The sequence below is a fragment of the Podarcis cretensis genome (genome assembly GCF_951804945.1).
Source record: "Podarcis cretensis genome assembly, chromosome: Z".
Taxonomy (NCBI): domain Eukaryota; kingdom Metazoa; phylum Chordata; class Lepidosauria; order Squamata; family Lacertidae; genus Podarcis; species Podarcis cretensis.
Genome location: NC_137184.1, coordinates 6999375 through 7012365, shown reverse-complemented (window position 1 = coordinate 7012365; position 12991 = coordinate 6999375). Strand labels below are relative to the sequence as shown.

The 12991-nt window shown below is 44.3% G+C and overlaps 1 protein-coding gene across 5 annotated transcripts in view; it reads right to left on the bottom strand.

Moving 5' to 3' along the window:
- Window positions 1-12991, bottom strand: part of ASTN2 (astrotactin 2) — a 669461-nt gene that overhangs the window by 93822 nt on the left and 562648 nt on the right. For all 5 annotated transcript variants that reach the window (XM_079961923.1, XM_079961924.1, XM_079961925.1 and 2 more), the window contains 2 exons: window positions 10240-10373; window positions 8515-8663 (listed from right to left, as the gene is read on the bottom strand). In XM_079961923.1, the coding sequence (XP_079818049.1) occupies window positions 8515-8663; window positions 10240-10373 (283 nt within the window). The remainder of the gene's footprint in view (window positions 1-8514; window positions 8664-10239; window positions 10374-12991) is intronic.

The window sequence follows — 12991 nt, the reverse complement described above, 5'->3', positions numbered from 1 at the left end:
CTCCTTGATAAAGTGGATCATTTGTGAAACAAGCAGCAGAAAGTGGCGGGGAGGGGCGAGAAGGGTGAGAATCTTGCCACCTCTGTTAAGGAACACAAATAATGCTCTGCCAATATTAAAACAGGTGGTTGTTAGGCTTGTTCTGCTGATGACAGCAAAAGGGAAGAAAGGTGCTCAGAGTACCTCTCCAGTGCTTTAAAGCTTGTGTCAAAGGAGGGTGTGTGTGTGTGTGTGTGTGTGTTCAGGGCTGTCTTTAGAAGATGCAGCACCGGGGTGCAAATATCTGCCCAGCGCCCCCAAATTACCATGGATAGTGTTGGGGTGGCAGTAGCTGCGCACTGCCAGCCATCGGGGGGGACAACTCTCCCCCATGCCGCTGTGGGAGAGCGATCCCCACAGAGGCTTGGGAGTGAAGTTGCGCCCTTTCCAAGCCTCTGTGGTAGGAGGGCGTAGCTGGCGGGGAGGGAAAGGGGAGGCCACTGGCAAAGCCGCGCAGCTCCCCCACTTTCTGGGGCACCCCTGAGAGGCCGGTGCCCTGGCGCAACGCACCACTAAGCCCTATGGGAAAGACGGCTCTGTGTGTTTTCAAACTGTAGTGTTAGGCTTCCACAGCCCTCTGACTTAGGGCTCATCCATTTCCATTTGTCCCATGATTTCTAAGCACAGGTCCAAGAGGTTTTCCTTTTGACCCGCAGCTTCTCCCAGGAAAACCCACTCTTTACTGTTCAATCAGAACAAACATTGATCTACAAAAAACCAAACTGATGTTTGTCCTGATTCAGCAGTAAACAGTGGGTTTTCCCAGGAGAAGCTGCAGGACCATTTAAAAAAAAAAAAAATGGGGGGGGGGATATTCCAACCTCTCAGACCTGTGATTTGAAATCACAGGACAAACAGAGGTAAGTATGAGCCCTTACTGTGGATGCATCTGGCTAAAACAACTGGACAGAAGCAGAAAGGCATGCCTGGGGTTGTTCAGCAGGAACCTTTGTTGGTCTCTAGAAACTTGGCTCACCAATGTGCCTAGAGAGGATGACTCCCAGGAAAAGCAAATTTCACTTGAGCACAAGAGATTCTGGGCACTTCAAGGGTATCTCCTTATTACTTATATCTATTCACACTACAAGTGGGGATGAAATCCAATTCAGTTTGAATTAAAAGGTGAACATGCCTCATATATATGTTCTGAAACAATGCACAGACTGAAACAGGCTCCACGCCCCTAAACCTTCCTCTACACCTGTCCTTGCAAGCTGCTTCTTGTACATGGCCACATTTGACTGACAGTCTGTGGCCCTCCACATGTTATTGGAATTCCAACTCTCGTCAGTTCCCACCTGCATTGTCAAAGTCCAGGTATGGTGGGTAATTCAGTTCACATTTAACAGCAATTCTAGCTAATTCACATATTCTGAAACAGCATGCCAACTGAAACTTAGCCATCCTTCAAAATTTACAGTTTTCGCAATGTTGTAATGTAGTGTTCCAGCCAAGTAATGTGCAAAAACATGCATGTAGTTAGGTAAAGTGAGCACAAAGATGCATATATTCATTTTGGGGAGGACACTCCAAAATACAGACATTCAAAAAAAAAAATAACTAAAAACATTCAAAAATATAAATATATGGGGAAATATACTTTGCAAAAATAGGTACATTAGAATATTTTTTTCTAAAGTGTTTGTGTGTTACAATGGCTGTGATGGCAGTGAAGCCGACAAGAATCTACCAATCATCGTGACTACTCATGCCATCGGAACAGAGCCTTACTGTGAAGACTGTGCATTGGAATCATTGAAAGATTCCATCTTTCTGAAAAAATCTTATATATCACTTGGGAAGACAGGCAAACTAATGTCAGTGTAGTGGAAGAAGCAAAGATCACTAGTGTCAAAGCGATTATTCTTCAACATCAGCTTCGTTGGACTGGTCATGTTGTGCGGATGCCTGATTATCATCTTCCAAAGCAACTATTCTATTCTGAACTTTAAAAATGGAAAGTGTAATGCTGGTGGCCAACAAAAGAGGTTTAAAGACTCTCTCAAAGCAAATCTTTTTTAAAAAAGTATAAACACCGACAACTGGAAAACACTGGACTGTGAGCGTTCCAATTGGAGAACAGCCTTTACCAAAGGTGTCATGGGCTTTGAAGACGCTTGAACTCAGGACAAAAGGGACAAATATGCTAAGAGGAAGGCACACTTGGCAAACCCTCACCGTGATCAACTCCTGCCTGGAAACCTATGTCCCCAGTGTAGAAGGACATGTGGATCCAGAATTGGCATCCACAGTCACTCACAGACTCACTGTTAAGACTGTGTTCATGGAAGACCATCTTACTCGGCTACAAGTGATTGTGAAAGAAGAAGAAACCAAAAAACTTCGAAAACTTCCAAACTAACCTAATATTTATTTGCAACTGGCATAAATTCATGTTACTCATGGACAGAGCAATAAATGAATGGAAAATGTTCTGCCCTCCACCACTGGAGATAGCCCAAGTAGCATGTGATGCAGGACTAGCCAACATGGTGCCCCTCCATATGTTGTGGGACTGCGACGCCCATCAGGTCCAGTCAACACTGTTAATAACCAAGGAGTTGTCAGAGTTGTAGTCCAACAATATATGGAGAGTACTATGTTTGTTCCCCCTGATGAAATATATCAGATAACTTATTTTGGTCTTCTCATTCTAGCCCCATTTATTTTCTTGAGATATATAACAGCACACATGTGTAAACACATGCCACTCAATGGGATATGGCCAGTGTTAGTCCTACTCTGAGTAGACCCACTGATATTAATGGACCTGAGTAGTCATGCCCATTATTTTCAATATGTCTGCTCTGAGTATCGCTAACACTGGCCACAACCTCTCTGGCACCCACACATCAAGGCTCATATCACCAGAACAGACTTTCCAGAACAACCCAAGCACAAAGCAGCATGCACGCACACACACACACACACACACACACACACACACAAACACACAAAACACCCCACCCACTGCAAGGCCCCTACCTAAAATAACCTCCTGAGTGATGGGGAACCAGCAGCAATGCCCAGAACCTGCTGCAGCCAAAAAAAGAATTTACTGGTCAGATGAACTAGAACCGCCTTGTGGAAAACATGATTCAATGGATTATTTAGGCATATAGTTTCAACTTTGGCCAAAATACTCCTCCCTCCCTGCTGCCTCTCTTGTCCCCCCCCCCAACTCTTTCCAGGACACAAATATCAAAGAGATTGGGAAGGTGCACAGGAAACAACTACACTTATCCCAGTGGGAGGCTTGTGTGATGGGGAGTGGGACACAATACTCTCAAGGAGGAATGGGGTGGTTAGAATAAACTAGCTTGCTTGGTTAAACCACAGTTAAGCTGCTGGACAGGGGTCATGGATAATGCTTTACAAACCATAATTTAATAAACTGTGGCTTGGTATTACGTGAATGCCAACTATTACTCCTGCACATTACTACTGGCTTACTACTGCTGACACATTTTCGGAATGTGATAAGGCCACAATCTTAATATCCTTTTCATGTGTACTTTTCTCCATCCTATACCTGCACATTTAGTTTCTCCTTCCCAAATGTAGAACTATGAACTTGGTTTGTCTGGTGGAAGACCTGGAAGATGAGTCTCCACTTGGTGCAACCCAGCTCAGATATTAATTTACACCTTCAGTGGGAATGAAGTATAGATGTCAGGGAGAACAGGCCTAGTTCAGCATGCTAGTTTTCTACAGCCTGAAGTGGTGCAGTCCCAGAACTGTTGACTGCTTTAGAGAAAACTACTCATTGCCTTAGAAGCATATGGCAGATATGGCATATCTTAATCATTACAAACCTCATCCATTTTTCCCACTTTTTTTTTTATTAAAGTCTGTGAAATATAGCACAGGGGTACAGAATTATTGCTGTTCTCCAGCCCCTCCCCCCTCCTCTAGAGGGTCTCACCCTTCCACCAGAGGAGCACTGGTGTGACAAAAAAACATTTTTTTCCAAGCCTAATATTAATTCCAGATGCTTGTAAGCCATTCAGTTTGTACCTCACCCTGTAAAAAAAACACACTCCCTTTCTTTCAGTTGTGGAGCCTGTTTCTACTGTGACATAATGGGCTGGGTTGTTCTGTGGCCTGCAATATATTCACACACAAAGGCAGGCTTTCCATCGCAAGCAAAGAGCACCATTCGGCTGTGCAGCATATTGTTGCACTGTTGTTCAGGACACATTTCCACAACTATCACTCAATAGATTTGGATGCAAGCAGGGCTGTTTTCAGAGAGTCCCGCTCCCTACAAGTGGCCATTGAAAGCATCATAAAATTATAGATTTGGAAGGAGTGCCCAAAGGTCATCTAATCACAGCTAAAGAATTATTGACAGATGGCCATCTGACCTCTGTTTAAAAGCCTTCAGCAATGAAGTCCACCACCTCCTGAGGTGGAAAATTGTACCTAACCTTTGGTCAGAATCTCCTTTCTTGTCGTTTGAATCAATTGGGTTGGGTCCTACTCTCCAGAGCAAGAGAAAACAAGCTTGCTCCATCTTCCATGGGACAGCCCTTGAGATATTTTAAAATGGCTATCATACCATCTCAGGCTTCTCTTCTCCAGGCTAAACATACCCACCTCCCTCAAGCGTTTCTCATAAGGCTTGATTTCCAGACCCTTATCATCCTCGTGGTCTCTTCTGCACATGTTCATTTGTCAATATACTCCTTAAACATTGGTGCCTAGAATTGGAAACAGTACTCCAGGTGGGTACTGTTTCAGTACTCCAGGTGGGTACTGTTTCAGTACTCCAGGTGGGTACTAGAGCAGAGAGGGGGGCAGCTCAGAGACCAGGGGCAACAGCAGCAGCTGCCCAGGAGACTCCCAAGCAGAGGGGAGTGGAGAAGAGGTTGAAGGAACACTCCACAAGGGAGGGTGTTTGAAAAAGGGTGAAAGGCTGCCAGCTCTGCAGGCAAAGGGTGACATGTAACTGGGCTCCTGACCCCCACAGGGGTGCCACAGAAAGAGTGTAGTTGGTCAAGGGAGCCATGGACTCAAAAAGGTTGAAAACCTCTGATCTAATTCTATTGATGCTAATTGCATTAGCTTTTCTTTGCTCCTGCATCATAAGGCTGACTCATGTTAAGTTCATCATTCTACTGGTGCTCCCCTGAGAATGAGGGATGATGAGAATATACATTGGACTCCATTTGGAGAGCAGCAGGTTCCCCATTTCTGGTCTATATCTTTAAATTGTATGTTGACTTTCCCCTGTCTTATCCTCCAGCCCTTATGCCTATGGATCTCTCTCCTCCAGCTCTACAGGGTGACCACACATATATCATCCCAAATTAGCTTTCCACACTCTGCTGCCCTCAAAATGTTGTTGGATTACATGAGAATGAAAGAACAGCCTGCTAGATCTAGCCACTGGCCCATCCAGTACAATATCCTCTTCTCCCAGTGGCCAACCAGGTGGCTATGGGAAGCATGTAAGCAGGAACTGAGTGCAACAGTGCTCTCCTCTCCCGCGGAATCTGGTATTAAAAAGCATACTGCTTCCAACAGGGGAGGCAGAACACAGTCATCAGGGTTAGTAGTCCATGACTCTCATCAGCCCTAGCCAGCACAGCCAGTAGCTCAATAACATCTGGAGAGCACCAGGTTGGGAAAGGTTGTCCCTAATGGTTCAATACTAGCTCCTCACCTAGTCTTGGAAACTTTGGTGATGGAGGGGAGGGGAGTTTTTCTGCATATAAGTTTCAGGGGGAATTGCCATATATAGCATGTCTTGGAAGTTGCCCTGGCCCCATTTCCATCTGAAAAGAAGATCTAGCTGAAAATTAAACCTGTTTGACAGTGGTAAGAGGAATGTTTGAATGCTATATCATTCTGGGAACAATCTTAAGTGTTCAAGGGTTCACAAGGTTCTGGGATGGTGAGACTAACATCTTGGGCTGTGGTACCCTCTAGGTTCCTTTGGTAGAACCTGTCAAACTGCACATAAAGGTTGTAGACCCCGCCACCACAAACAAACAAAGAAACAAAGAAACAAAGAAACCCATCCTTGATCTGTCCACTAGCACCTCATAAATATCCCCTCCAGAGCTAGGTCTGTTCTCTAAACATGCCAGAGACTGGCTTTGTGGCACGTACAGTACTGAATTTCCCCTGGAGAGGGGAGAGGGGATGGGACTAAGCTGCAAAAGCTACATGAGCCCAAAGATGCCAAAGTATTTGCAAACAGCAGAACTGCCATATTGGGTTAGATAATGACCCATCCAGCCCTTCATCTCTGAATGGATGTTTCAGAAGGAAAAATCCTGGACAGGGGGAAGTAAGGACAATTAAGGAATGATTAATCCCTTACAACTCATTCTTATCTTCAAACAACCCCCAAAGATCCAAGGACACATCATGCAGGACTTTGTGTTCTTTGCCATCTTAGGTAACATGCATGCTTAGCTGATGAGCAGAACGGAGTATTTTGGAACTTGATGAAAAGCTGTGACCAATCTATTCAAGGCACTGTGTCGGAGTGAGCTGGGATTACATGAAGTGCTCTGCTCATGTTCAGAGGCATTTTGATTTACATGGCTCTTTAGAGGAGGCCCAGAAACCTAACCATGCTAAAGGTAAAGGTAAAGGTACCCCTGCCCGTACGGGCCAGTCTTGACAGACTCTGGGGTTGTGCGCCCATCTCACTTAAGAGGCCAGGGGCCAGCGCTGTCCGGAGACACTTCCGGGTCACGTGGCCAGCGTGACATCGCTGCTCTGGCCAGAGCCAGAGCCGCACACGGAAACGCCGTTTACCTTCCTGCTGGTAAGCGGTCCCTATTTATCTACTTGCACCCGGAGGTGCTTTCGAACTGCTAGGTTGGCAGGCGCTGGGACCGAGCAGCGGGAGCGCACCCTGCCGCAGGGATTCGAACCGCCGACCTTTCGATCGGCAAGCACTAGGCGCTGAGGCTTTAACCCACAGCGCCACCATGCTAGTAACCGGCAAAAAGAGACAATTTCTGAAAATCTACTGGAGATCTAGCACTCTATTTTGGAAGTGCTTTGCTTTTGACAAATGTGGGGTGTGGGGATTGCGTGTCTCAGGAAATGGATACTGTGACATGAATGAGAGACTGCCTGGAAAAACCTTGGGTGCCCTTCTATGCTCACTGGGTAAAGCAATGGCATTCAGTTTTGGTACTGTTCTTATGTATACTTTGGCCAAGATAGAATGGATGGATAGACAGATTGTTTCCACCTGGTTATCTCAGATGGAGAGGTGAGATAGTAGGAGATCATGCACCAGCCTATGCATAGGGTCTCTGTCAGTTCAGTTGCAGTTCATTAGCCCTAATCAATGACTCCACCCATTCACTGGTTTATGACATTCATAGTCTCTCCCAATTCAGATTGTACAGAGAAACAAGAACTGCATGTTATCAGAATGCTGGTGAAATCTTGCTCCAAAATCTCCTAATGATCACCTCCAGCATCTTCACATAGGTATTAAACAGGGCTAGGAAGAAAAACATGTCTTTGACACTGCAGAGTAACTGCTAGAGGGCTGAGGCACAGTCAGAGTGCTCCCCAACTCTCAGTTCATGGAGATGATCCAGGAGAATACTGTGGTCAAAGGTATCAAAAGCTGCTAAGAAACCCAGAAGAATCAACAAAGTTGCAGGGTCACATTCCCCATTTCACATTTCCCTTGTTCCTCTTCTGAATAAGGTAATCTATCAGGCCAACCAGGGTTAATTCACTTTCATCTAAGAGTGCCCGCAGATGAACTGTCACTGGTCTCTCCATCAAGTTGGCCAAGAAAGGTGTGATAGTTTATGATCAGTAGTTGGCATAAACCTCAGGGTCCAGTGTGATTTCCCATGCCCAGGAGTGGTCACCTGTATTTGCTTCTTTCCCTCTTGAAGCTCCATACATTTTTCCTTTCCTATCAGGTCTCTCAAGCTATACACACTACACATTTAAAGCATACCCTCCCTCCTCAAGAATGCTCAGAAGGTTAATAAACACATGATTAGGAAACGATGAACCATCTTGAGTGTTTGGGAAGAAAATCAGCATGTAAATGATGATACAGTATTTTGTTAGCTGATGTCTCACTGATGTCTGATGTATTGCACTATGATATTTATTTGAGAGGCTAAAGACCGAGGGGCACTTCTCTGTGAAGGGTCTAAAATATGAGCTGATATCCAAAGCCAAGTGAAAGAGATGAGTTTTGTGATTCTGGGAGATAACTTTGCAACATGAAACCATTCTTCTGAAAGTATATCCCATCTTTCTTTTTTAATGCAGAGCAGCTAGCACAACAATTGACATTTTGTCACCTTCTGGGGGAAAACACATTTAAAAAACCCCTTCCAACAAGGTTCTTGTCCTTGTTATTGAAAACAGGCCAGCCACGTCCCAGAACTTGCACAATGGCGAGAGACAAGGGTTTCCTTCTTGTCCATCCGTCCCCGCCCCCCCCCCCGCCACCCTTCTCTCTCTGTTCACCTGTGTAGAGATCAGTGTCTGTGTACTCATCAACCTTCTTGTGGTGGAGGATGTAGTCCGAGACTTTCGTTCCGATGGCTGGCTGGACATCCAGCCACTCCAAGGAGACAACAGTGCTAGAAGGTTCCACACTGGGGGAAAGCCGCAACCTGGGACAAACAGAAAAAGACAGGCAGGTTGGAAACCAGTTTCTTTCCTTTGGTACAGCTGCAAACAAAAAACCATTTAGGTACACAAATGCGTTTTTTGCAAGCAGTTCATCCTAATACAATGCATTTGTGTGTGCCATTTTCACTAAATATATGCATTATTATACACATTTTACCTTCGTAATGTTCATTTTTGTGCAGAAGTGCATCACAAAATTTGGAGAAGTGCAAATTTCAAAGGTTAGTTGCATTTTTGTTTACATATTGTTATGGACAGTCTCAAGTAGGGAAGTTTGCATTAAAATATGAATCAAACTAAGTTGCGCCCCCCCCCCCAGTATTTTTTAGGATCTGTGTGCACAAATCAACACAATAGGAGCTTATCTGTGCAGGTCTTCTGCTTGCAAACACATAGGAAGCTGCCTTATATTGTACTGAATATGACCAGTGCCTGTCCAGTGCCACATAGGCCTGGCCTATAGTTTCCCTGAACCACCTAAGACCAGACCAGAAAAAGACCTTTCTCTCCCACAGAAGGGCCAGCAAAACCACAGAGACTCAGCATTCCCCAAGTCCCTAGTTCCCTCCAGACAGAACTGTAATGCCCTCCTGCTGTCCAAAATAAGCCACCTGTGCTCCTGTCAGCATGAAGCGTTCTTACACAACAAAGATAGCACTGTCTCCTGGAACTGATGGAACACTGTGTTGACCTTAGGGAAGAATAATTGAACTTGATTTTATTAAGTGTTTTATCTTCCTATATGCTTAATCATATGTACAGGGTGAATTTTCAAGGGACCGTATCTGCTTTCATGTATAATAATGCATTTTTCATTAGTATTCAGAATCAAGTTTTACCTTCTTACCATCTTTATAAAACCATTGTACTCTCTCTCTTTTTTCCCCCAAATGTGTGGCAAGAGAAGTCTATATTGGGGAAAACCACACTTCCTCTGTCTACCAGGTTTTGTCTGTATGAGTGGTCCATATGAGTCAGATCACTGGTCCATCTAGCCTAGTATTGCCTAGACTGATTGGCAGCAACTCTCTGGGGTTTCAGACAGGAGGGTTAATTATACTGAAGTAATCACTTACAGTTTCTGGAGTTCAAAGGCTTTATTCATGCAGGAACCATTAACACGATGAATAGAAATGAAAGAGCCAAATAGCAGACATATTGTCTCAACAAGTTGGGAGAGAATAACAAACAGAAAGGCTCAGCTTTTAGGGGTGGAGCTAACAAAAAGGCTACAAGTTAGTGTTGGCTAGATTACTATAAAAATAGTGCTTCTGGTGGTTTAAAGTGCATTAACTACAAAAAAAGGGAATCAATTTGCTTTTCTCCAGTTTCCCCCAGCTCTATCTGAAAATGTCAGGAGTCAAACTCAGGGCTTTCTCCATGCTATGACACAGACTTACGCCACATTTTGCTTACATCATCCTAATAATTTGGATCAACCTACTTGCTTGTGAACATGGGTGTTCCTGCAGCTTCTTGGAAATCATGTTTTAAAAATTCACACACACGGTATTTTACTGTGTAGAAAAAGAAGTCTGTCTGTAAAGAGATACTTACACAGGCTGCAGGAGAGGGCTGCAGCTGGGGAGTCCATTTTCATCAAAAGCATTTAGATCACACCGACACCAGTCCTCAATTACATCCCCTTTCCCTGAGCACCAGTATGAGCTCATGAGGGCCCCCTTGAAGGCCTAGGAGAGAATAATGAACAAATGGACTGTCAAGAATTGCAGAACTGATAAAGGCATTTACTAATTGTCAGAAAAAGTGGCCAGTGTTAATATATAAATGAGGTGGCAGTTGCTAACTAGACTAGACTATTTCAGACTGCTGATGGGAGATCACATTTATGAAATTGATCCCTGGCATGAAACACAAGCAAACACAGTTCACTTCAGTGAGAAAACCTCTATCTGCTCTCTGGCCTAACATTCTAAACAGTCCTTATTGTATGTCAGCTTTCAACAATAATCTTTTTAAATAATCAACCTGTGTCTGGGTTGTACAGCTTCAGACTAAGATAGGGGGTCACACCATGTCAGTCTTTGCCAACCCGGTGCCATCTACATGCTTTGCACTACAACTCCCATAAGCACTAGCCAGCTATAATCCAAAACATCTGGAGAGCATCAGGTTGGTGAAGGCTGCATGGTGGAATATTCTTCCATATCTATCAACCAACCAACCAAATGAACAAACCTTGTGTGTAGAAAACTGTCTTGTCAGGGAGAAGGGTTCTAGCTCAGCTTTATAGTGTGTAAGAGGATAGCGTGTGAGAGAATATTGTTTCCCTGCACATAGAAAATAAGTGTACCAGGCAAAAGGCTGGGCTCAAGACTCTCCCTGAAAAATTAATATTCTAGGTTCAGGGTTTTCTTTTTTGTATGGCACAATATTCAAGTCCCACCTGCATGATACAGCTCTAGAGAAAGACTTCCCATCTTAGTCAGAACTAGACTTGTTGTCTCAATACGTTTTGAGAAACTGCAGCATTGCCAAGCTAGGGCACTTCCTAGCAACTTCCACTGAACTTGGTAGGATTCTATTCCAAATAAACATAGTGAGGATTCACTATGGATTCACAAGAATGAGAATCCTGTGGCCTTCCTGATGTTCTTGGACTAATACTTCCATCAGTGTGAATGAACATTGGCCATGCTGGCTGGGATTGATGGGGGCTGAAGTCCAGCAACATCTGGAGGGCTACAAGTTCCCATCTCTGCTGTAGACCTTTAAAATCCACATCTAAGAACACTGGAGGATGGTGGGACTGGTAGGGCAGAATGCAGAGAGGCCAACAGTAGGGGGAGCCAGAGCCACTGACAGGCAGAGCCAACACACTCCCCCATTTTGTCCTCATCCTCTTTCCTACTGAGGCAACACTGAGATTAAGAAGATGACAGGTGGTGGTGTCATGCCCAAAAGTGGTTGTAAGGAAGAAGGTAGGCAGAGTGGGAGCTGGCTGAGGGTAGAATGAGGTTGGTGGAGCAATGCCATATTTGCCCTGATGGATTGGCCTCCACTGTGCCAAGAGAGGATCCTAAGGGCTCTACTGCAGACAATAGCAAAAATACTTTATTCAAGCCAGCTATAAAAGGAAGGGGTATAAACGGAGCCCAGTGCAACACTCCCCACTGCTTGAGCTTCGTCAATTTCCCCAGATACACAGCTGCCTTTAACAAGGCATCCTGAGTCACACACATCTGCTGTTTCTGCCTTCCAGACACTTAGGAAATGTTCCCATTTGATCAAAAAGGAAGAAAAGAGAAGTAACAGAAGGTAAAGAGATAATCTGATTTCATTTGTTAGGTTTAGATCATAACTAAAAGTTCAGAAGTGGGATGGATCTGTGGACATTTTAGTAATCAAATAGTAATCAGTATTAAACAGACTGCTGCTGAAGTAAGTTGGCACATGGACAGAAAAGTGACTAGGGAAATCAGAAAACAAACCCAAATTAATGCATAATCTCTCTCCCACAACCAAAATAAGGTTTTACTTAGAAACCCTATATTTAGCAAATTTCTAGAATGGGTGTGAGAGAGCTGGATGGCTTTCAAAGAGGATTAGACAAATCATGGAGGGTAAGGCTACCAATGATTACCAGCCACAATGGCTGTGTTCTGCCACTGCTGGAAAGAGTATGCTTTTCAAAACTAGTTGCCAAGTGGAGAGAGGGCTGTTGCACTCAGGTTCTGCTTATGGGCTTCTCATAGGAATCCAGATAACCACTGTGAGAACAGAGTTCTTGCCTAGATGAGCCTTTCGCATAATTCAGCAGGGTTTTTCTTCTTTTCTTAGTATGGAGTAGCATGGAACTAAGTGATATGGGCCCAAACGTTCACTAAAACAGATACCATCTTTCAGCTTGATTTACTTCCTAGGGTTGTGTTGGTGTTGCTGCTGCTGCTGTTTATGTATACCCCAAAGTTCCATGGAGGAAGGGATATATGTGTATGTGTGTGTGTGTGTGTGTGTGTGTGTGTGAGAGAGAGAGAGAGAGAGAGAGAGAAAGAGAGAGAGAGAATCTAGCATCCAACCAACCAAGCATGCTAACAGATTTGCATTTATGTTCCTTTGTTTTCCTTTCCCCACATTTATGATAGCAAAACAGAGCAGCTTCCTACATAGGAATGGCAAGTGAAATCTAAAATATTTGGATAACCAGGAGTTAACAATATTTTGTACTGCTGCACATTCAACCTAGCTACAATTTGCATGGGAGAACAGAAAGACCCTGAAATCATGGAACACACAGAGTGGGGAGTGTGCTGTAAAATGCATGTACCACAGTCCAATGGAGCAGGCT